This window comes from Macaca mulatta, chromosome 11, assembly GCF_049350105.2.
Source record: "Macaca mulatta isolate MMU2019108-1 chromosome 11, T2T-MMU8v2.0, whole genome shotgun sequence".
Taxonomy (NCBI): domain Eukaryota; kingdom Metazoa; phylum Chordata; class Mammalia; order Primates; family Cercopithecidae; genus Macaca; species Macaca mulatta.
In genome coordinates, this window is record NC_133416.1 from 49,083,100 (window position 1) to 49,109,617 (window position 26,518).

Here is a 26,518-nt window from a genome sequence, read left to right on the forward strand (position 1 = left end):
GTAAGGGACACACACAAAGGAACAATCAGTTCTGTCTGCGAGTGTGGTCAAGAGAGACTTCATAGCAAAGGTGCCGCTAGAGTCTTGAGTCGGTTAAGGGAAGTAATTCCAGGCTGAAGGATCAATAAACAGGCTCCTGTGTAGGGAACCGTGAGAAGTTTGATACCACCAGCTAAGTGAATGCAAGAGAGGATATGACGAGCGATAAGAGCGTAGAAGTGGCCAGATATTTGAATGCTTTGTTTAGCACACCTAGGAGTTTGAATTTAATCTGCAAGACACTAGTGAACCATTGAAGGGTTTTTAAATAGGGAAGTAACATGATCACATTTGCATTTTAGAGAGCAGACTCTGGCTGTAGTGTGGAGGCTGAAACAGCTAGAGGAGAGATTGGAAGCAGAAAGCAGCACCAGTGCCAAAAAGTGAGGGAAGGGAGGCTTCAAAATACACACACACACACAAACACACATTCATAGGGAAAAATCATGCGTTTAACTGCTGAAATTGCATCTGGGGAGTTGACAAGTTTCACCATGAAATACAAGGTGGGGAAATGCTCAATATAGTAGCAGTTTCCATTTGGATCCTTGGCTCCCTATACCAAAAAAGTAGTGGTTCTGTGACCATGAGAAAGTCACTGAACAAATTTAAGGTTCAACTTCCTCCCCTTCTTACTTTACCTGATAAAAAATGAAAATTAGCATGCTATCGAGATGTGTAAAGAGAATGAGAACATACATTTATGCATTCAATAAACATTTATTGAACATATTCTACATGCCAGACAAGGGGCTCGGATGCAGAGTATTCAGAAATAAAGGAGTGTACTGCTCTCAAAGGCAGGACAGGCAAATAAGAATCACGAGAATGCTAAATCCTTCCACTACAACTTACACTTCTTAGAGAAATGAAGATAAACTTAACGAAGTACCCAGAATGATAGGAAAAGCATTGATAATAATGAAAATACCTTTTGAGAGAAAGCTGAAGGATATGGTACCAAGAAACTAGAGTAAGGACTGGTACTCAAAAAATGTTTAATTTAAAAGATACTAACTGTAACTTATCTATTTCAACAAAGAAACTAAACGTAGTAATAATTAAGAATAACTCCTTGACCCACAGATGGTTAAAATAATGGAATGGCAAAAAGAGAAGGCAAGCAATTTTCATTTCTGCAACAATTTTATGAAAAGAGCATATCGGGAAGAATAGCCACTCATTTATTGACATCAGGGTACTGGACCATATTATCCCTTTAGGTTCCTTCTAATCCTGTAATTTTCTGTTGAAAAATTATATAAACCATTCCAAAAATAGAAATGATTTTTCTATTATACACCATCTTAACTGGCTATCTTTAAGGAGCTGTGTGCATGCTGGCATCCCCTCTAATTATTAACCGGATTTACACATTGCATTTTGATATTGCTAAAATTAAGTTATGAAGACGCTTTAACATATTTGATGTCACAACAGTTAGGTGTTTCTTTCATGTACTGCGTGAAGGTATGTATTCCTAAATCTATTTTTTTCTCTATGCCAGTCTCTTAATTCTCTGATAGACTGATATCCAAATTTTTAACCCATGTTGACCTTCATTCATCCTATCAAATAGGTAAATTTAGGTGGAGAAAAAGTAATTTAAGAGTATCAAAATTTGTTGTTTAGGAGATAGAGATCTCCATGATCTGGAAAATTCTCTGATTCAGAATTAAGCCATATCTCAATAATTTTATATTTAAAAGATTAATCTTGATTTTTCGTATAGCTCCTAGTACATCTTGGATATACAATAGGCATTCAATCAATGGGCGTTTTCTTTTTTTCTTTATTTATTTATTTAATTTTTTTGAGATGGACTTTTGCTCTCTCTCCAGGCTGGAGTGCAGTGGCGCAATCTCGGCTCACTGCAACCTCCGCCTCCCGGGTTCAAGTGAGTGATTCTCCTGCCTCAGCCTCCCGATTAGCTGGGACTAGAGGCGTGTGCCTGCCATCACGCCCAGCTAATTTTTTGTATTTTTAGTAGAGCCGGGGTTTCACCATGTTGGCCAGTATAGCCTCTATCTCTTGACCTCGTGATCCACCCGCCTTGGCCTCCCAAAGTGCTGGGATTACAGGCATGAGCCACTGCGCCCGGCCGCCGTTTTCATTTTGTTTAAATATCTTCTCTAAATCACTCTGGAGCAGATTTGGGGGCCTGCTCAGCATTTTCTTTACACTTCTACCTTAAGTACTTGATTCCTTAATTAAAAAAAAAAAAAAAAAGACATCTTATGGAGAAAGAGTTAAATTCTACACCTTTTCGGAGTAAAATTCAAAAACTTTTTGCAGGGAAAAAAAAAAACCTTTTTGCATGACTTCCATTTTATAAAGGTCTATACACAATGGAATTTAATCCTTGGCTGGACACAGTGGCTCACACCTGTAATCCCAGCGCTTTGGGAGGAAGAGCTGGGAGGATTGCTTGAGGCCAGGAGATCGAAAACAACTTGGGTAATATAATGAGACCCCTCTTTCTACAAATAAATAAATAAATGTTTAATTTAATCTTTATAACATTGCTATGAAGTAGGAGATGTTATTCTATTCTTTTAAATAAACAACGAGCCTGATGACCCCAGATAGTAAGAAAAATTTAAAAATAAAAAACAACTTCCCCTCAAAAAGCAAACAGCCTGAAATTCGGAGATATTCATTTACCACATGGTTAATAATAAGATCCAAAATTCAAATAGAAATCCTCTAAGATTTCTATTTCTTGTTCTTTTCCATTACACCATGCTATCTCACTAGGAACAAATAAGCACTAAATGGAGTGGTACAAATTCAAATTGAAAGCAAAAAGGGAACCAATGTTATATGAAAATCTTTCAGACTGGTCTTGGAGTCTAAAGTAAAATTTACAATCAGTGAAATATAAGTCAGATTAGTAGCAGAGCACAAAGATTCAGAAACTCAGGCTAAAAGTAAAATTCATTCTCTCCCCTAGTGGTCTTCTAGTGTATTTCCCGATTTTCCACAGTCCGATTCCTAGAGATTTTGTTGGACTGGAGGAAAAGTTGGAAAATAATGTTTAGTTTGAACAAAAATCTCATGTGTTCATTCAGAGGAGTAACTCTAGGGAAAGAGTCGGGGAAGAATGAAAGAGTAAAGTGATGCTCTTCATTCTCAAAAACACGTTGCTACAGGCCACAAGAGTAGAAAAAGTAGTAGTGAAAGATTAAGAATAAATAAATAATTTAAATTGAAAAAAAAAAAGAAGCGGTGGAAAGCCAATTCATGAGGATGTCTTAACCTCCTATATGATACCAGAATTTCGCTGACATTTCCATCTACAAGGTAGGGAAAGTGTAGAGTGGGCTAGGTGGGAAAGAGAGCAAGGAATATCCTCTGGACAACCCTCTGTTTCTCCCTGGTTCAAACTTCAAGAACCCTGCATACCAATTAGTAAAACAAAATATATTATTTTTAAAAAAATAGTAACGGCCAGGCGCAATGGCTCATGCCTGTAATCCCAGCACTTTGGGAGGCCAAGGCAGGAAGGTCACTTGAGCTTAGGAATTCAAGATGAGCCTGGGCAACATGGTGAAAAACCATCTCTACAAAAAATACAAAAATTAGCTGGGCATGGTGCTGTGCATCTGTGGTCCCAGCTACGTGGGAGGCTGAAATGGGAGGATCACTTGGGCCCAGGAGGTGGAGGTTGCAGTGAGCTAAAATCGCACCACTGAATGCCAGCCTGGGTGACAGTGAGACTCCGTCTCAAAAAAAAAAAAAGTCAGTAAAATATAAAGCTAGATTTGTAGGGAAATTTAGTCACGAGGAAATTTTGAATTAAAACACTCATAGGCCAGGTGTGTGGCTCATGCCTGTAATCCCAGCACTCTGGGAAGCCGAGGTGGGTGGATCACCTGAGGTCAAGAGTTTGAGACCAGCCTGACCAACATAGTAAAACCCTGTCTCTACTAAAAATACAAAATTAGCCAGGCATGGTGGTGCATGCCTGTAATCCCAGCTACTTGGGAGGCTGGGGCAGGAGAATCACTTGAACCCTGGAGGCAGAGGTTACAGTGAGCTGAGATTGCGCCACTGCACTCCATCCTGGGCAACAAGAGCGAAAAGCCATCTCAAAAAATAAAAAATATATAAAAAAAAGAAAACACCCATATGCAAATTATTGTGATAAGTCAAGGCTCATAATTATATTAAAGAACAGACCTACTATTTGATAGCACAACAGGGTGACTATAGTCAATAGCATAATGGTACATTTTAAAAATAACTAAAAGTGTATGTAATTGAATTGTTTGTAACACAGAGGATAAATGCTTGAAGGAAGGGATACCCTATTCTCCATGATGTGATTATTTTGCATTGCCTGCCTTTATCAAAACATCTTATGTACCCTGTAAATATATACACATACTATGTACCCCCAAAAAATTTTTTTAAACTTTAAAAAGGAAATAAGCATAGGAAGAAAGGAAGGAAGAAAGGAAAGGAAAGGAGGAAAAAAGAAGGAAGGAAGGAAGGAAGGGAGGGAGGGAGGGTTTCAAGACTCTTTTGACCCACGTTCCCAAAAATTGAAGACTGAAAATAATTAAGAATTCTGCTACTATCACACTTCTGTCTGAAGCTTGGCTGAACTCAGAATTCTTATTGTTCCCTCATATTCCTTTCTATACAGAAATTACATCACTAGGTAATCCTGTTATGTTTGGTTTATTTTTACATTTATATATTTTATTTTTAATAAAGGAAATATTATTTTTTGCTCTCTTTTCCAATTAAGTGAAAGTGTTCCTTAAATTATTTATCTTATTCTGTGCTAGAAAACATAGGCGTTTTAAATTTTCCCTTATTAAATACCAAAAAATCCAGCACTTCGGGACACCGAGGCAGGCGGATCACAGGTCAGGAGATTGAAACCATCCTGGCGAACATGGTGAAACCCTGTCCCTACTAAAAATACAAAAATTAGCTGGGTGTGATGGCACGCGCCTGTAGTCCCAGCTACTCTGGAGGGTGAGGCAGGAGGATCCCGTGAACCCGGGAGGTGGAGGTTGCAGTGAGCAGAGATCGCGCCACTGCACTCCAGCCTGGCAACAGAACAAGACTCCATCTAAAAATAAATAAATAAATAAAAACCAAAAACTACCTCTTAGGCTAAGGCCAGATCACTGCTCTTTTCTTCTGGGAACTCAACCTAGTTTCTTTTTAAAAATGCATTCAACACCACCCACTTTCACCACTGTTATTCAACATACTACTGGAAGTCCTAGCTAGAGCAATCAGACAAGAGAAATAAATAAAGGGCATCCAAATTGGAACAGAAGCTGAATTATCCTTGTTTGCAGATAATTATAATCTTATATTTGGAAAAACCTAAAGACTCCACCAGAAAACTATTAGAACTGATAAACAAATTCACTAAAGTTTCAGGATAAAAAATCAACATATAAAAATCAGTAGCATTTCAATATACCAAAAGTGAACAATCTGAAAAATAACAAAAGTAATCCCAATTAAAAGAGCCACAAATAAAATTAAATATCTAGGAATTAAACAAAGAAGTGAAGGATCTCTGCAATGAAAACTATAAAACATTGATGAAAGAAATTTAGAGGACACACAAAAAAATGAAGAGATTCCAAGTTAATGGATTAGAACAATCATATTGTTAGAATGTTCATACTACCTACCCAAAGAAATATGCAGATTCAATGCAATCTCTATCAGAATACTAATGACATTCTTCGCAGAAATATAAATAACAATCCTAAAATTTATATGGAATCACAAAAGACACAGAATAACCAAAGCTGTCCTAATAAGCAAAAAGAACAAAACTAGAGGAAACACATTACCTGACTTCAAATTGTACTACAGAGCTATAGTAACCAAACAGCATGGTAGTGGCATAAAATTAGACACACAGATCAATGAATAGAACCCAGAAGCCAGGCTCAGTGGCTCACACCTGTAATCCCAGCACTTTGGGAGGCCAAGGCAGGTGGATCACTTGAGGCCAGGAGTTAGAGACCAACCTGGCCAACATGACGAAACCCGTCTCTGCTAAATATACAAAAATTAGCTGGGTGTGATGGTGCACACCTGTAATCCCAGCTACTCAGGAGGTTGAGGCATGAGAATTCTTGAACCCAGGAGGTAGAGGTTGCAGTGAGCCAAGACTGCACCACTGCACTCTAGTCTGGGTGACACAGTGAGATTCTGTCTCCAAAAAAAATTAATAGAAAATAGTAGAGAACCCAGAAAAAAGTCCACACACCTACAATGAATTCATATTTGACAAAAGTGCCAAGAATATACACTGGAAAAGACAATCTCTTCAATAAATCGTGCTGGGAAAACTGGATATCCATATGCAGAAGAATGAAACTAGACCCCTATCTCTCACCATATACAGAAATCAAATCAAACTGGATTAAAGACTTAACTTTAAGACTCACATTATGAAATTAGTAAAAGAAAACATGGGGGGAAAATCTCCAGGACCTTAGTCTGGGGAAAAATTTCTTGAGTAACACCCCATAAGCACAGGCAACCAAAGCAAAAATGGACAAATGGAATCATATCAAGTTGAAAAGCTTCTGCACAGCAAAGGAAACACTCAACAACATGAGGAAACCCACAGAATTGGAGAAAATATTTGCAACCCACCCCTCTGACCAGGGATTCATAACCAGAATACATCAGGAGCTCAAGCAACACTCTGTAAGAAAAAAAAATCTAATAATTCAATCAAAATATAGGCCAAATGTTTGAATACACATTTCTCAAAAGAAGATGTACAAATGGCAAATGGGCATATGAAAAGGTGCTCAACATCATTGATCATCAGAGAAATGCAAACCAAAACTACAATGAGATATCATCTCACCCCAATTAAAATGGCTTATATCCAAAAAACAGGCAGTAACAAATGCTGGCAAGGATGTGGAGAAAAGGGAACCGTTGTACATTGTTGATGGGAATGTAAATTAGTACAACCACTATGGAGAACAGTTTGGAGGTTCCTCAAAAAACTAAAAAACGAGCTACCATAGGATCCAGCAATCCCACTGCTAGGTATATACCCAAAAGAAAGGAAATCAGTATATTGAAGAGATATCTGTACTCCCGTGTTTATTACAGCACTGTTTACAATAGCTAAGATTTGGAAGCAATGTAAATGTCCATCAATAGATGATTGGATAAAGGAAATGTGGTACATACAAACAATGGAGTACTATTTAGCCATAAAAAAATGAGATCCAGTCATTTGCAACAACATGGATGGAACTGGAGATCGTTATGTTAAATGAAATAAGCCAGGGTCAGAAAGACAAAAATCCTATGTTCTCACTTATTTGTGGGATCTAACAATTAAAATGGTTAAACTCATGGAGACAGACAGTAGAAGGATGGTTACTAGAGGCTGGGAAGGGTAGGTGGTGGGGGTGGGGAGGATGTTAATGAGTACAAAAAAAAATAGAATAAGACCTTCTATTTGATAACATAATTGTACATTTAAAAATAACTAAAAGAGTATAATTGGATTGTCAGTAACACAAAGGATAAATGCTTGAGGAGATGGATACTCCAATCTCCATGATGTGATTATTATGCATTACATATCAAAACATCTCATGTACCCTGTAAATATATATACCTCCTATGTACCCACAAAAATTAAAAATTATTAAACAAAATGTGTTCACTGTCATTTTGTTTGTCCTTTAGAAGTCTTCTCCCAAACTAGTTTTATAATCTTCCAACTCTTCCCATTCTTGCTGACTCCAAAAGTAAACACAGGACCATTTTCTTGTCGGCATTATTATGAATTAAAAGAGGATAATGAAAGTAATATCCATAAAATCTAAGTTAATAAATCTTGGTTTCTATTTTCGTTTCTGAATTTTCTTGCTAAAAGATTTATTAGAAAAATGATGATGAGGTGGTAGCTTTCATCCAAACTCCCTTCTTCCAGGTAGGTCAGCCAATTTAAATCTAGATGTAATCTCAAGACCTACTAAAACTGTATGTAGTATTTCCACTCCTCAGGAATTCCAGCTGGGGAGGTATGTATCTCACTGGGTCCTTGCCCCAAAAAGTTCCCTCTGAGTTTATTCTTACAACTTGAAATAAAGAATTTTTTTAAAAAAATACTATCTGGCCTGATTTACACTAGGATTTGTGGCCATTTATAAGAACAAAAGAAAAACAAGTAGATAAAAATCAAACTCTGGAAAAATACAAAAAAGATCAAGAATAAGAAATGAGATTAAAATAGAAAAAGAGTAACCACCAGGCTCCGTGGCTCACACCTATAATCCCAAAAACTTTAGGAGCCCAACGCAAGAGGATGGCTTGAGCCCAGGATTTCAAGACCAGCCAGGGAAATGTTGGGAAACCCAATATTTATAAAAAATACAAGAAGAAGAAGAAAAAATTATATTTCACAATTTATTATTTGTCATGATGTGAAGCTTGAATCTTTATATTAAATCTTTTTCCTTTGACAGAAAAATACTAAAACATTAGAATACAGATAAGCAGACAACCAAGCCCACATAATTATTAAAACTGAACTCAATTTTTTTTTTTTTTTTTTTTTTTTTGAGACGGAGTCTCGCTCTGTCACCCAGGCTGGAGTGCAGGGGTAGGATCTCTGCTCACTGCCACCTCCAGCTCCTGGTTTCAAGCAATTCTCCTGCCTCAGTCTCCCAAGTAGCTGGGATCACAGGTGCCCGCCACTATGACCGGCTAATTTTTTGTATTTTTAGTAGAGACGGGGTTCTGCCCACCTCGGCCTCCCAAAGTGCTGGGATTATAGGTGTGAGCCACCGCACCCAGCCTGAACCCAATTTTAATAGGAGATTTCTCACAACTACAGCAAAAATTTCGGGCAATTCATAATCTGCTTTGTCCATAAGGAAAAGGCAATTTCTCAGGTGAAGCAAAGCTCTTTCTGAAATAAATCTGAATAAAATTTCTTTTGGACAGACTGATGTAATATGCTTCTTCATCTACAAAAATGACATAGCAGACCTCATTCAGTTGTTGTGTGATTTTTAAAAATTAGTGCAGGAAAATGATAAATTATCTCACTTTACATGGCTTAAAGTCTTAAACTTTTGAAAATTCAAGCTAGAGTAAATAAAACAAGAGTTGGCTAAAACTGCTGGTGACACCCAACGTTATCAGCTTCAAACATCAAGATGAGGCCCTAACATTTTCAATGTGGACTTGTAGTAGATACTTAAGCCTAGGTGAATTTTCTAGAAACAAATGGGTAACAAGCACTCTCTCGTATCTCATACATGTTTTTATTATTATAGTTACAGCACTGTAATTTACAGTCTCTAAGATGTGCATTCCACATCTTATTGAGTATGTATTCAATAAGTGTTCACCGAATACTCAATAAGTGTTCACTGAATTAAATAACACCGATGTAAATAAAACCAAAGTCAACAAAATGCTGTATTACAACAGTGAGAGAGCTATTACAGTCCATAACTCCCACCAACAGGGGAGACTAAGAATGTAAAACATGTCCCAGAGCACTGAAGCCTTCCAGATAGCTACCTGATTTTTTCCATTGAAGTATTTAGTCTTACAGCATTTCATGTGCTCCAGAATTAGACCATTCCATAAAGACAGGAATATCTGCACTGGCTAAGCACAAAGCCTAATTCAGTTGACCTTTAAACATGTGGCGGTTAGAGACACCAACCCTCAAGCAGTCAGAAACTCGCATACAACTTTTGACTCCCCAAAACGTAACTACTAAAAGCCTACTGTTGACCAGAAGTCTTACTGATAACATAAACAGTTGATTAACACATATTTTGTATATGTATTATATACTGTATTCTTCAATAAAGTAACCAAGGAAATTGTTAAATCATTAGGAAGGAAAAATATATTTACTATTCATTAAGTGGAAGTTGATCATCATAAAGGTCTTCATCCTCATAGTCTTCATATTGAGTAGGCTGAGGAAAAAGAGGAATGGTTGATTTTGCTGTCTTCAACGTGGCAGAGTTGGAAGAAAATCCATGTGTAAGTGCACCCACGCAGTTAAAACCTATGTTGTTCAAGGGTCAACTGCACATTACATACTTAACATTTAAATTATCTGGGCTGGTAAGGATGTGCATTCAGGAAAGTAATTAATAATTTTCTTTTGTTCTTATAAATGGCCACATATATCTAGTGTAAATCACACCAAATAATATTTAAAAAACAAAAAACAAAAAACTTAAAGTTGTAAGAATAAACCCCTGGGGGAACTTTTTGGGGCAAGGACCCAGTGAAATAGATACTTCCCCAACTGGAATTCCTGAGGAGTGGAAATAATACACACAGGTTTAGTGGGTCTTGAATTATCTTGTAATTCAAGGTAAAACTTCTCTGTGACAGTTTCCTAAAGCGAACTGGTTTTGATGAACATCATTCTGTATTACACATACTGCTGTCTTAGTAAATAGTCTACTAAACACAAGCTAAACTTTAGCTAATGACAGAGACATCATGAAGATGCTTTATCATGTTTTTAAAATGTCACCAGAGACTGATGTGCTGTTAAGTTCTATTTGTTCTTTCCCTTCCTAGTGATTCTACCATTATCCAGACTGAGTCCCAGTGTCCCCTTTTCTAATTTTTTTCACAACTTTTGCTTTTTCCCCTTCTTCTTCACTTTTTTTTTCCATCCCTGTCCTTCATTGCCTGTGATAGGAGCGGGGCTTACTTTTCATCACCGTCAGTAGCCAGGGAGGGCATTCTTTTCCTTCTGCTTTTGAAAGATGATCAGTAACAACATATATTCCGTAACCTTGTCTTTTTATTCTAATCAGTGATTTTTGTCATTGGTAACTGTTCTGAACTTCTTCAGTTTTTCCTACATTCTTTGTTCCAGACAACTGAAGGTGCCTGGAGATATACAGGAGAGGGTGAGTACTAAGAAGTCAAAGCGCTTTTTTACTATTACTTTTCTTATATACACACTCACTTTTCTGTTTTCATTTAATTTTCAAAATACTGTGCGGAAACGTCTACTAATGACTTACTAAATAGCTCAGTTCCTACATCGAGTCCTTAAAAGATTCTGGAAAAGAGGTAAGTTGCAGAGCAAAAAAGTATCTCAATCCACTTTTTTTTTTTGCTGTAACAGAATACCTGAGACTGGGCAATTTGTAAAGAAAAGAGATTTATTTTGGCTCACGATTGCAAAGGCTAAGGAGTCGAAGATCAGGCAGGCCATCTGATGAGGGCCTCATGCTGCTTCAACTCATGGTGGAAAGCAGATGGTGAACTGAGGAGGGCAAAGAGAACAGAACACAAGAAGCATCCTCACTTTGTAACAACCCACTCTTGTGAGAATTCATCCATTCCTGCAAGAGTGAATCCATTCCAGAACTGAGCCTCATGAGAAAGCCCTTAATCCATCGCAATGACCTAATCATCTCTTAAAGGCACCACCTACCAACACAATCAAATTGGGGACTCAGGCCTCAGCATGAATCTTGGTGAGGACAAACCATATCCAAACCATAGTAGGAAGTTTAAAAAAGCACGTGGGGAAAGCCTCAGTGGAAACAAAAACTTCTAGACCAGTTACCATTAATGCATGTAATATGCAGAGGCTACATTCTTTTAGGCTATAAGGATCTTTAAAAGTTAATAAACATGCTATCAACGTAGAAAGGCTGAAGTTTCTCTTCCTTTTTAAATGTTTCGCTTTGTCTATTATCCACTATCATTTTAGGAAAGCATTTAATAAAAATAAAACCTTTAACTATTTCTATTGTATAATACAAAAGGTTTTAAGATTATTCTTCTGCCTCAAAGTATATTCACTTTTTAAATACACACACACACACACACACACACACACAAATATATATATATATATTTAATTATAGAGATGAGCTTTCACCATGTTGCCCAGGCTGGCCCTGGGCTCAAAATATCTGCCCGCTTCAGCCCAAAGTGCTGGGATTATTGGCATGAGCCATCGCACCCGGGATCTTCACTCTTACTTATAGCAAAGTAAAGTAATAAATGCTGGAAAACACCCAAGTTCTTTTTGTATGGAATTTGGCTTAAGGAACCCAGTGCTCAACCCACCTTGTAAGTTCATGAAACAGAGCAAAATATGTACCTTAAACCTAGGTTCTGAATCTTTCTGCATATTTTAACATCAGTTCTATTTATGGAATTTGCGTTTGTTTTCCTGGTGTGGAAGAGTATTTGAGGTAGGGTGAAACAAAGGCAGGTTGACATACCTGTGATTAATAAAACACTTTCAAACTAGTCGACTTAATTCATTTCTTCAATCTCATAGTGCACACCCACCAGGTTCTTTAATTATGGAAAGATGGTCTTTCTGCGTCCAGAGAAAACATCTGGTATTATACTGAAAATTTAGTGAAATCTATAAAACACTATTACTTTATGTCATCCAAGAGGGCATGAAAATAATTGTTACAAAAAATATTTTTGTATTTTTGTAATGGGATTTTATCTATAACAATAGTAAAAGCTCACATTTACTGAGTGACCAGTATGTGTCAGATAATTAAGAATTTTACATGGATTGACTTAATCCTCCCAACAACCCTATAAATTAGATGTGATTACCATTAGCCCTGTTTTATAGATGGAAAGTAAGCTTGGGTAATTTAAGCTCATTTCCATTCTACAACAGGATTCAAACATGAGGTGTCAGTTAGCATGCTTAATCTCCATGCTACACTGTGTTCCTGCCTATGTAGAAAGATGAGTATCTACCCACCTATGTAGAAATATGAGTATGCTCCATTCAGGTAAAATCCCATCTCCTGTCAGATTTTTCTCTCTTGCAGCTCATTTAAAATACATTCTGAAAGTATTTGATCATAGATGTAATGCCTTTAAAGTATAGTTTTTGACTTAAAAATTAAATATTTTCCCTATTAACATTTTTAAATTTTTACTCTGTCCAAAAATGAATATATAAAACATTTGAAACATGTTAAAAACAGAATAAGACAAAAATATCATGTTTTAAAGGAACATATCTGGTTAGTTGGTATTCCACTGAACGTATCTTATAACAAACACAAATTTTAATTTTTCATTTAACAACACTAAAGAATGAGGTATATAAATGTTTTAATCACAGACTTTTACTGTATGCAATTGTATTTCACAACTAGCATCTTACAAAAAAGACAGTACCACTGTGCCTGTAAAAAGTACTGTAATTAAACAGAAAATTACATTACCACACGAAACCACCAAATATCACAACTGTTAGGGTCTACAGTTTTATTTTTTCTTCAAATGTTATCATAATGTCTTATGTGATATTTTGTATCCACATTCTATTTTTAAGTCCATTTACAATTCAAAAGTCTCCTATAGGTAGATATATATTAAGCAAATGGTTAAGAGAAAGCAGGAGACCCCAGGAGAATTTAAGTACTGTGTGGTTTCCAGGTTGAAATTCTAAATACTAAATAAAACACTTTAATAGTCATAAACAAAAAGGCAAAATCTGTAGTCATAAAAATATTTTATTGGTAATTTTACATAGTATAAGTGGGGCTATACTTTTTTCCTTTCAGGATACTGAGAAATGTGTAAACTGGTAGTTGTGTCTGAAAATAGGGTACTATGATTTTCATAAGAATTGTTATATTTAGTAAGAGGCCAATTAGACTGATTTAAAATTAGCTATTTCCCATTTCTGTGCAACAATTCCCATTTCTGTTTTAATTAGATTCATGCAGGTATGGCCCTGGATAAGTTTGGGACAAGAAAACAGTGATAAAACTATCATTAAGTTAAAGCTTTTCTAAAATTGCAGCTTGTAAAATATGGCAAGTTTCTTTTCTCGTTTTTGCCAAATGCTTATAATTATTTGAATTTTAATGTTTTATATGATACAGAAAATACCAGTGTTCAATGACAATAGCACTAAACCTGAATTATAAAGCTAAATAATCAATGCTTTATTGTTTACTAGTCTGCTAGTAAACATTACAATAAATGAATGTTTTGAAAAATAAGCAAACAAAAAAACCTCAACAAATGGATAAAGCCAGAAACATAATTCAGGAACAATAATTAGTAAAACGTGTCAAAAACATTGGCAAAGGTTCATACAAATTCTTTATTTAATAACAATTTTCCTATTTAACCACACCAAGTACCAGCAGGTGTATTTAAGAGGATAACCATTAAGAAAAACCTGTTGCAGCAATAGTTAAGTTGATCTTTGACTTGTATACATATAACTATCTGTTTCACAATTTTCAAATAATACATATTTAGGCAGCTTGCACTATGTTATAAAAAATTTAAATTCGTTACATGCCAATAGTAGAGAATTCAAGAATTATGTGTTAGAATTCACTAAACTAAAAGTGAAAATACACTTACCAATAACACTGCATAATGAATAATTCAACCACATTTTCATGGCACTTAACTGCAGAGACCAAAATGTTAAGTCTGGAAATGTTTGGTAGGCATAGTTGCAATAAAATCTAACAAATTCTAACAAATTTCTATTTTATGTAAAACTCAAATTATGAATTGTGCATGAATGTATTTGTCATGAAAATGTGGTACCTCTTGGCATAATCTGTGTATTTGCATGGTAGGACAGAAGTGACTAAGAAACTGGAGAAAATAAACTTTAATGAGATTCTCCATTCAATGATGAGGCTTCTCCTCTGGGTGAAGATGACCTGGACATTCCTCTCTCTGTGTTATCAGAGCTAGAGCCGCTTTGACTGTGTTGATCTGCAGAAGCAGCACTAGATGCAGGTGGTGACTTTGTTTTCTCCTTAAAGTCTGTAATAATGACTGTCAGATCTCCAACGGTAACTTCCAAATGCTGAGCACTACTCCGATCCACATTTTTCAATCTTGGTCTAAACATAAAAAAAATGAAATTTTAACTAGCTTTTCCCTCTACCAAATTTCTGAGCATATAATAAATACTAAAAGTAGGTGAAAGTAACAAAATGAATACACATATTTAAAGCAATTTATGTGTAACCAGCCACAAAAACATCGTAAAATGTTTCAACTCATTAACATTAATCAAACCAATCATTCATGAATATTCTTCAATGCGACCAAAAACTGTGACAGCCTAGAAGTAGAACTTGTGCTTCTATAGCTGTATCATAATTTTGCAGACAGCTTATTAACTTTATTAAAATAGATGTTTTAGACAACAATGAAATAGCTGCACCATGGAGCAAGGTGATAAAAACTAAGGTTGAGCTACATGCAAGGAAGATTGTTACTCCACTGACACACACTAATAAGGGTATCATGATTGTTCTGACTGAACACATGACCATTTTGATAGGTTAAAACCCACGCAATTATCTGTTCGGTATTTTGAAAACCACTCCTGGTTCAAACAGCTCTTCTTAAGGGAAAAACAAAACAAAACAAAACACCCAGATACAATGTCTTCCAATCTAGTACAAAGAAAAAAGCATCACCACATTTAAGCTTGTATTTGTGGCTTCTGTGTTTAATTTCCAATGTATCTTTCAAACTCAGTAAAACCTTTTCTGATACCTTAAAAGAAAGGAAACCAAATATTTTACTTCCACTTTGTGTATATTAGTATATCAATGGTTAAAAAATTAAATGGTTTTATTATTTCAAAAATGTCATAAAACACTCTTCAAATTTACCTGGTTTTCTTATGGCTATTCTTTTTGCTAGTTGTTTCTTTTTCATTTTTTTCTTTTTCTACTTTATCTTTTTTCTCTTTCTTTGACTGTGTAGGAGGCACAAACTGCTGAGTAACCTGCTGTGCAACCAACTGGGAGACAGGTCGAGGTTTCCTGTGTGCATGTTAAAAAGAAAGGTATTTTAAATTATAACTTAAAACATAAGTGCTTTGTGAGAGAATATCTCACATTATGAAAACAAATTAATAATACAATAACTTTCAAGTATGTATCATTGTTTTTCCTGTTCAACAAAAACAGAACAAACTGTAACAGTTAAAATTTATAGTCTAAGATATATGTTCAAACATTAGAATACTGTTACATAAATCAACATAAGAAATTATTTTAAATGTATATCAAACTAAATGGGATGTACCCATATAAACATGAATTCTAAAAATCAAACTTCAAAGTTTACACTGAAATAATAATTTATCCCTCCTCCTTCAGAGAAGGAAATACCTAACCATTTGTGACAATGGCTATCTGTTTTTTAAAGCTTTTCATTTATTCATTTAATAAACATTTACTATCAAAATTTCTCACTCCTTATTGCTTAAATCCTTTAAGTTTCTTACATCTCCAGCCACAATCTCACTATGCTCTTTTGACCCTGGAAATCTACCCAGTCCTTTGAGACTCATCTACTTGCTAACTTACTCATTTAGAAAGTATTTATTGAGAACCTACTGTAAGAACTGTTCAGGGATATCTGAAATGTTGCCTGGCTTCAACATCTGATGCTGGTACAAGCTTTCACCTGTCCACCTTTACCACAGAACTTGCACAACTGAGGTTAAGATTCAAAATACAGTCTCTAAGTTCTTGAGAGAGAAAGAAGGATACAGCAAGGAAAGAGGCAGAGGGAAGGAGGGAAGAAGTAAGATGAAAATACATTTTAACAGATGGCTCTACAAACAATAGTAACTTTATTGCATGAAAAATCCTGACCCTTTTTTGGTTAGTACAGTTTTTTAAAAATCTTTTTTCCCCCTGTTCCTCTGCAGCAAGACAACATAAAAAATAATGAGAAAATATTGTACAATCTAAGAATCAAAGCTGCCAGGCTGAGAGAAAATAGGAAACAGTATGTAAAGTAGGTTTCAGGAGATGGATAATGAATTTTGCTCAGGGCCTAGATAGTCTGAAGTACTGAAAGGATATCCAGGACAGATGTCCAATATACAACTTAAAAAATAGGACTGACATAGAGTTTGAGATGTAGATTAAGAGTTGCACAAATAAAAGTGATATTGACAGTATGGTAGTTAATGGCTGAGGTTAAAAAAAGAAAAGGGTTAAGGTGGCAGTTTTCAAATTTAAGGTACATCAGAATCACCTAAAAGGCTTAGCTTGCTTAGCCTGCCCTCAGGGTTTCTGATTTAGTAGGCCTTGAAGTAGAGCCCAAGAAACTGTATTTCTAACTAGTTTCCAAGTTATGCTGAGGTCTCTGGGGATCACACTTTAAAAAGAAGCATGAAGAAGTGCAATATATCTGGTGAATACTGGTACTACTATAGGATAAAGTTTGAGATGGAGAGCAGAGTGGTAGAGAGAGTGAAAAAAAACCAAGTTGGATAGATAAGAAGGGATCCCACGATTAAAACCTAAGCAGTCTGATTTTATTCTTAAGTGATAAGAAGTCACTGAAGAAATTCAGACTTGAATTTTACAACAATTACTTGCATTAGTCTGAAATAGAAAGGTACTACACCACAGTAGAAGTAAAAATGTGAGACTAGTGGTCTAATAAGTGATCATGTAATCTCTGTACCTAGTGTTGTTTGTTGTTATTTTCTAACCATCAACAAATTTTCTGTAGTGGTTCTTTTTTTCTGTTCTTGAGTACATCGTTCTCTTTTCATCCTAGGCTTTCCTAAATGTATACTACACAACTATTCCACTTTTATTCTTACTTTAATGTGAAGGTTGATTTTCACTTAAAGATTACGATTTTGTACCTCAATTCTAGGATTATTTCATCTGGTTGAATTTTGAGAGAAAAGAAGCATAAAACATAAATGTAGTTTAACTTTTCAAATAAAGTTTAATTATTCAAATATAGTTTAATTATTCAACTAAAGTTCTCTGCTGCTCTGTAGGGCTAAAGAGCTTTCACTGAAGGTAGGAGGAACACAGTTTATGATGATCTTTTTACAATGTCATAAGTCACTCAACTCCATGTCCTATTAAAAAGAAAGCCCTTCTATCTCCAGGTATCTTAAGGTTTATGATTCCTTTTCTATTTGATGAGAAAAATCAGGATAGGAGGAAATTTTAGAGGTGGGAAATAGTTAACTCAGGAAATAAAGGACAGAGTATCATTTATAAAATATACCTTTTTATGTTCACAGATTTATCATTCATGGTTTTGACAGTACACTTTTAGTAATGCCAAAGGATCCATGATGAGGAGTTGATGTGCACAAAATGGTTGCCTAGTTAATAAATGACTACTGACTAAGCCACTGGCCAACTACAGTCCATCATCTACTTATTAACATATGCCATGATTAGACTGTATTTGTCAGCTATGATATTCACCAATTTGGGGATCCCTATGTATCTTTCATAGACAGCCCAAATAGACTGTATAAAATTTGGCAGTCTATTCATTTACTATAATGTAAGAAAAGGGGGAGCATTTCATTACTTATTAGGACAAAATATTTTTGGGGCTAGCTGACCACCTGTGTGAGCAGGAGGTCAACACATGTTGGCTTCATATATGTAGTTTTCAACTATGGTCTGCCTTCCACCCCCACTGACAAAAATCCCATGTGCTAAATATTATAGGAATAATATTTTAGGCTTGATCAACTTCATCATAATTGAGCTTTGTCATGTTGGACAGGTAAGATGAAAGAAAGGAAAGAAAGACAAAGAATATTAAAAACAAAGACTGATTCTTTACTAAAAAGAGATAGCATAACTCAAATTTCAGAAAGAAGTAATCTGCTTAGTAACACCAAAATATATGGCAAATTGAAGCAACGTGGTAAATCTCATTGAATAAAAAAGGCTGGACTAAATCCAAACCTACTGTGAATCTGCTGATACCCTGGCTAACAAAAGCCCAAAAATCTAACCAAGGAAAGATTTTATAAAAAACCACCTGTTTACGGCCAGGCGTGGTGGCTCACGCCTGTAATCCCAGCACTTTGGGAGGCCAAGGCAGGCAGATCATTTGAGTCCAAGAGTTCGAGGCCAGCCTGGGCAACATAGTGAAACTCCACCTCTGCAAAAAAATACAGAAATTGGCCAAGCATAGTGGTACGTGCCTGTAGGAGGCTGAAGTGGAAAAATCCCTTGAACCCAGGAGGTGGAGGTTGCAGTGAGCCACGATCACACACACCACCGCATTCCAGCCTGGGTGACAGAGTGAGACCCTGTCTTCTGGAACAAAAAAAAGGAAAGAAACTACTTGTCCGACAGATTTTATTGCACATTTACATGTGTCAGGCACTAGGTAAGGTGCTGGAGATTAACCATCAACAAGACAAACACAGGCTCTGCCCTCATGCACTAAAAATTAAAAACAAAAGAACTGTGTGTTGTGTTAGAGAAAACAGAAGGAGGAGTTATTATAGACAGAGAAGAAATAACTTCTGTCCATGTTTAAATGATCAGTATACCAGGGGAAACAAACATCACAATGGACCCTTTTAATAAGAGAACAATGAAACAACTTCATTAAGCATTTTATTAAGACTTTAAAAGAGAGTAAACCCAATTTCTTATTCCATAATAACTTGGTTTTGAAGTTATCTAGACCTCGAATGGCCAAAAGGTGTTTTTTTGTTTGTTTTTGTTTTTTTGAGATAGCATCTCACTCTGTCAGGCTGGAGTGCAGTGGCATGATCTCAGCTCACTGCAAGCTCCGCCTCCTGGGTTCATGCCATTCTCCTGCCTCAGCCTCCCAAGTAGCTGGGACTACAGGCAGCCGCCACCACGCCCGGCTAGTTTTTTGTTTTTTTTTTGTTTTTTTTGTATTTTTAGTAGAGACAGGGTTTCACTGTGTTAGCCAGGATGGTCTCAATCTCCTGATCTTGTGATCTGCCCACCTCAGCCTCCCAAAGTGCTGGGATTGCAGGTGTGAGCCACCGTGCCCGGCCAGGTTTTATTTTTATTTTTCAAATGTAACTAACTCCTCATCAACTGTCAGGCCTAATCCTAGAAACATTCATCTTTTAAGTACTGATTCTTGGTTTTAAATGCTATCTCTCTCTCTCTCTCTCTCTCTCTCTCTGTGAATGAGACAGTCACCCAGGCTGGAGTGTGGTGGCATGATCTTGGCTCAATGCAACATCTGGCCTCCTAGCTTCAAGCGAATCTCCTACCTCAGCCTCCCGAGTAGCTGGGATTACAAGCATGTGCCACCATGCCTGGCTAATTTTTTGTATTTTTAGGGGGTTTCACCCATGTTGGCCAGGTTGGTCTTGAACTCCCAGCCTCAGGTGATCTGCCTGCCTCGGCCTCCCAAAGTGCTGGGATTACAGGCATGAGCCATTGCGCCTGGCCTCAAATACATTTCTAATAGGTTTTAGCTTTTCTTTACTTCTACCACTTCTTGCACTTGTATCATAGGACGCTTTACTTTTGAAACCCTTGACAACTCGTAATTTCTGGAAGAGACAGACATTCTCTCTGCTTCAAAATTACCATTTTCATTTGTAGATGAGGTACACACACCTACCTTCAGCATCAGTCCACTAATGAACTATCTCAAGTAAATTTTTGCGTCAAATATAGAAGAAAAAGAATTTTGTCATACGTCTCTAAAGCAAAACAAGATGCTCCAAGTTCTTTTTGCAAAATATTGCATGATAAAATCCTTTCTGTTGAATGACTACTTATATGAGAAACCACATTTACTTTTTGTGCTCAGAAATATTTGTTCACTTATCAATTATTGAGTTTGAGAAAAATGATCAAGAATATTGTCATCTGACAACTCATGGTCTGAGATTTCCCTTATATGGTCAATTTCAACATCACTACAGTTTTGGGTGCCACTATCACTGGCTTTACACCATCCCCTGATTCATCTAATAACCGAAACATCTTGTAAACTTCCTGTCATTAGGAGCAGAAAATGACAAATTCTCAATTCTCAAATGTGTTCAATGAAAGTTTAAAAAAAGAAAAAGGAGGGCAAACACTACAAAAATACTGTCTCTACACTTTTATACTTTCTGGAAAGATGATAAAATAGTGTTTTTTTTTTCCAAAATTGCACTATCCTTCTAGATGACTCCACCACTTTTCTGCTTTCTTATTATTTTGGTCTCTTTTAAATACAGTTGGAAATAACTAAGTAGTAAAGATAAAATAGTTCCTAGGAACTGAAAACCAAACGCCGCATGTTCTTCACAAGTGGGAGCTGAACAATGAGAACACATGGACACAGGGAGGGGATCATCACACACTGGGGCCTGCTGGGGGGGTGGGAGACAAGGGGAGGGAAAGCATTAGGACAAATACCTAATGCATGAGGGGTTTAAAACCCAGATGACGGGTTGATAGGTACAGCAAACCACCATGACACATGTCTATCTATGCAACAAGCCTGCACATTCTGCATATGTATCCCAGAACTTAAAGTAAAATTAAAATAAATAAAATAGTTCCTAGGATGATATAGCAAACTATCTCAAGATATAGGAAAAATCAAATAAGTAAGATCCCGTTATATACAACAGAAATATAAAAGGGACCAAAAGGTCCATATGGTAATTTCAAAAAATAAATGTTCTCCTTCTTTGAAGACCTCAAGGAAAGAATAAAACATAAAGTATCAATTCTGTAAGTGGAACCACTTGAAAAAGGACTCAAAAACTAAAATTGGGTTGAACTTAAGAAAAATTGTTTGTGTATCTACCTATTAAAACAATACACATATCCTGTAACTAATTATTTAAATACTACCGTATTAGAATTACCATTTCTGGTTCTTAGCTCAATGTTGAAAAATATTCGTAAGTAGCACACAACAGAAATTCAATAAACAAAAAGCTGTTGAAAATTTCTGGCCAGGCTCAATAGCTCACGTCTATAATCCCAGCACTTTGGGAGGCTAAGGCGGGCAGAGAGCTTGAGTCCAGCAGTCTGAGACCAGCCTGGGCAACATGGCAAAACCCTGTCTCTACAAAAAGTTAGCCAAGAGTGGTGGCGCATGCCTATAGTCCCCAGCTACAGTCCAGGACAGTCAAGTCATCGTCTGGCTTTGTTTCCATACCTCGAGCTCTGACTGCATTCCCAAGATTACTGGGTAAGTCAAATAAAATCATGAATGTTAAAAATATATATACTGTAAGTTATAAAATACTTTAAATAATATTTATGAATATACACATATATCTTGATGGCATATTTTTAAGTCTAGGATTCTGTTACACTTTTGTCTCACATAAATCCCACAACATTCCTGACAAACCTTCCCATCACATCTATCTCAAGAAAAGAAAGACAGCATTATCTTTTTTTTTTCTTTTTTTTTTGAGATGGAGCTTTGCTTTTGTTGCCCAGGCTGGAGTGCAATGGCGTGATCTCAGCTCACTGCAACCTCTGCCTCTTGGGTTCAAGAGATTCTCCTGTCTCAGCCTCCCTAGTTGCTGGGATTACAAGTGTGCACCACCATGCCCAGCTAATTTTTTTTTGTATTTTTAGTAGAGACGGGGTTTCACCCTGTTGCTCAGGCTGGTCTCGAACTCCTTACCTCAAGTGATCCACCTGTCTCAGCCTCCCAAAGTGCTGGGATTATAGGCATGCGCCACCACACCCAGCCGAAAGAAATTTTATGTCATAAAATTTAAGCAGGGTGATTTAGTTTGAAGAGGCTTGGCTTCTTCCTTAAATTCTTTTCAAAAAAATTATCTTACGTTGCAGAAAATAAAGATTCTAACCTGGTATTTAGCTATTGTCCCCAAAACTATCAAAATAATTTTAAACACAATTTCTCCTTTAAAAACACAAGAACACTCCATTCACAGAAACAAGCCACTATTCTCAAAGTAGTTACAGTAAGCAGAATCTACTATATAAACTCTAGACCTAAGAGCATATTTGCACATTTACATGTCATTTGGTTGAGATGGCCTGCCTAAATATTTTTTTAAAACTTAACATTTTCTAATTAAATTTATAATTAGTATTAATATTTTAATTTAGTAAGTTTAAAAGCTCACTATTACCTTTTAAAATGTTGTAAATATTCTGGGGCTCATACCACCCCTCCCATCATAAGAACACTACACTTCTTTCACAGACATAGAAATACACTGAAGTCTCCCCCATCTAGATGGAAAAAACTCCTCCCTTAATCCCCTGTTTACTTGCTCTTCCTTTCTCCTCTTTCAGTATTTTGGAAATGTCTGCTATTCTCTCAGTTATGTCCTTGCCTTCACTTCTACCTTTCCAAACCTCTTTCCACTCCACTAAAGAAATCACACTAAGGTCACCAAGTTTGCCAAAACCAAAGGACACCTTTCAGTCCTCATCTTATTTGACCTCTGTGTATCATGACACTTATATTTAACATTCTCCTGCACCACAGCTACAAAGATTCTTCTTACTCCTCTTCCTACCTTCTCCAGTAAGTAGGTCCTTCTCAGTCGTCTTATATCTCAACTGGCTCCTCTTAGTACTTCCTCTTTCAGCCCCTTTAATGTTGAGGTTACTTCATGCTGTTCTTAATCTCTTCTCTTTACTTTTTTTTTTTTTTTCCCCGGAGACATAGTCTCACTGCCCCCCAGGCTGGAGTGCAGTGGCACAATCTCAGCTCACTGCAGCCTCTGCCTCCTGGGCTCAAGCAATCCTCCCTCCTCAGCCTCCCAAGCAGCAAGGACTACAGGCATGCATCACCACACCAGGCTAATTTTTGTATTTTTTGTAGAGACAGGTTTCACCATGTTGCCCAAGGTCGTCGCAAACTCCTGGACCCAAGAGATCCACCTGCCTCAGTCTCCCAAAGTGCTGGGATTACAGGTGTGAACCACCGTGCCCAGTCAACTTCTTCTCTTTTCATGTTGAATACAAATGTTATTCTTGAAGGATATCAGTAATAATGACACTATTGGAGTAGTGGAGCTAGCTACAAGACTAAATTTTAGGAAGTAACAGGGTTAGAGATATACAGTAGAAGTGTTTCCTCCCTTCCTTTTCTCTCTCCTTTCTTGGTTTTAAGACGGAGTCTTGCTCTGTCCCCCAGGCTGGAGTGCAGTGGCATAATCACAACTCACTACAGCCTCCACCTTCTGGGGTCAAGCGATCCTCCCACCTCAGCCTCCCAAGTAACTGATACCACAGGCACGCAGAGCCACACCTGGGTAATTTTTTTTTTGGTTTTTGTAGAGATAAGGGTCTCACAACATGGCCCAGGCCAGTCTCAAATTCCTGAGCTCAAGCAATCCTCCTGCCTCACCCTCCCAAAGTGCTGGGGTTATAGGCATGAGCCGCCAGACCGGCTATGTTACGTGTTTTTGATAAGTCAGTCAGTCACATTATCCTATAATTGTAGGTATGCTTGCAAGCTCCTGAAGGATTGTGAGTTTCCATTTTTGAAACACTGGTAACAAGCTCAGAGCCTGACAGGCATTCAACAAATGTTTGCTGAATGAATTAAATAGCACTTTTCTCTTCTGAATCTTCCATCTTTCCCTTTTTAAAATAATAATTTATCTCAAAACATGCTCATTTATCTTATATATCTTAATGATAACAAAGAATGCTTGATATCTGTGTTGGTTCCTGGCTTATATTCTGCTTCAGGGAGCTCATCCACTCTAAGAGTTCCATTTGTTTCCTCTATATAGAAAACCTGTGGCCAGATGCGGTGGCTCATGCCTGTAATCTCAGCACTTTGAGAGGCTTAGGCGGGCAGATCACTTGATCCCACGAGTTCAAGACCTGCCTGGGCAATATGGTGAAACCCTGTCTCTACTAAAAAAAACAAAACAAAACAAAACAAAAAACCATACACACACACACACACACACACACACACACACACACACAAATTAATTAGCTAGGCATGGTGGAAAGCACCTGTAGTCCCAACTACTGGGGGTAAGGGACAGAAGGATCACCTGAGCCTTGGGAGGTTGAGACTGCAGTGAGCCATGATTGTGCCACTGCACTCTAGCCTGTATATCCAACTCTCCGATAGTATCATTATTACCCATATTCTTCAAGAATAATGTTTGTATTCAACAAGAATACAAACATATTCCTTGTCTTCCCCCTAATATCAGCTCTAAATGTTGAATAGTGGGAAGTGGGAGAGAGCCCTAGAGCAATGTAAGTGGTCAGGAATTGTTTAGTTTCTTGTTTTTGTTTTTGTTTTGAGACAGAGTTTCACTCTGTCTCCCAGGCTGGAGTGCAGTGGCACGATCTTGGCTAACTGCAACCTCCGTCTCCTGGGTTCAAGCAATTCTCCTGCCTCGGCCTCCTGAGTAGCAGGGATTACAGACATGCACCACCACACCTGGCAAATTTTGTATTTCTAGTAGAGATGGGATTTCACCATGTTGCCCAGGCTGGTCTCACTCAACTCCTCACCTCAAGTGATCTGCCCACCTCGGCCTCCCAGAATGCTGGGATTACAGGTGTGAGCCACCACACCCAGCCGGAACTGTTTAGTTTTATCTGTAATATTCTAATATTTTAAAGTAGATAATGTACTATCTGGGCATAGTGGTGCATGCCTATAGTCCCAGTCACTCAGGAGGCTGAGGCAGGAGGATCACTTGAGGCCAGGAGTTAGAAGGGCTGCAGGGCACTGTGATCATACCTGTGAATAGCCACTGGCATCTCAGCCTGGGCAACGTGGTATGACCCCATCTCTTTAAAAAAAAAAAAAAAAGAGTGAAATATGTTACCTGTAGAATTACTTTTAAAAATAAAATCAACTAAGCACTTGCCAGAACTGGGTATATAACTCCTGATCATTTTTTCATTACAAAAATCTCACACCTGGCTGGGCATGGCAGCTCACACCTGTAATGCTAACACTTTGGAAAACTGAGGTAGGTGGATTATTTGAGCTCAGGAGTTCAAGACCAGGCTAGGCAACATAGTGAAACCCCATTTCTACAGAAAAAAAAAAAAAAATTAACCAGGTGTAGTGGTGCATGACTGTAGTCCCAGCTACCCAGGAGGCTGAGATGAGAGGATCACCTGAACCTTGGAGGTCGAGGCTGCAGTAAGCCATGACCCTCCACAGAGGGAGACCCTGTCTCAAACAAAAAAAGAATTTAAAGACAAGTATTTAGGCTTCTTAACAAACCAGCCTCTAACTACATTTCCAATGTTAATGCTATCTGTTTTTTATTCTTCCAGTGCTCTATGCTCTTTCTATATTTGATTTAGTTGTACAATGCTGAGAAAATCCTTATTCACACAGTTAAGTACTTACAAATGACAATCTTTTAACTTTAAATTCACCTTGAATCTTGGGAAGCTCTTCAATTAAAATAATTTAGAAGCTTGAAAGAAAGATACAAGGAACTTTGAGTTAAAGTTGCATCGTTAACAGTAGTTAGTAAGCACTTACATTTTTATCATAATAAAGGACAGAAGGCAAAATTATAAATTATTATAATTTGAAATCTCTTATATCCATCCATCTACCTGGCTACTAAGCCACGATGACAGCATGTACCATCAGCAGATGGGCTACAGCCTTCTTAAATATGCTTCAACTGAGGCATGTGCGATACAGTGGTGGATTAATTTAGATGTCATACAATTTTATGTAAGCC

The 26,518-nt window shown here is 37.1% G+C and overlaps 1 protein-coding gene across 9 annotated transcripts in view; it reads right to left on the bottom strand.

The window, feature by feature from the left end:
• Nucleotides 1-13,147: 13,147 nt before the first annotated feature.
• YAF2 (YY1 associated factor 2) overlaps nucleotides 13,148-26,518 on the bottom strand; it is a 78,600-nt gene continuing 65,229 nt past the window's right edge. For 7 of the 9 annotated variants that reach the window (XM_015151457.3, XM_077952492.1, XM_077952491.1 and 4 more), the window contains 2 exons: nucleotides 15,717-15,869; nucleotides 13,148-14,933 (listed from right to left, as the gene is read on the bottom strand). In XM_015151457.3, coding sequence (XP_015006943.1) covers nucleotides 14,696-14,933; nucleotides 15,717-15,869 — 391 coding nt within the window. In that variant the 3' untranslated portion in view covers nucleotides 13,148-14,695. 9 annotated transcript variants of the gene reach the window in all.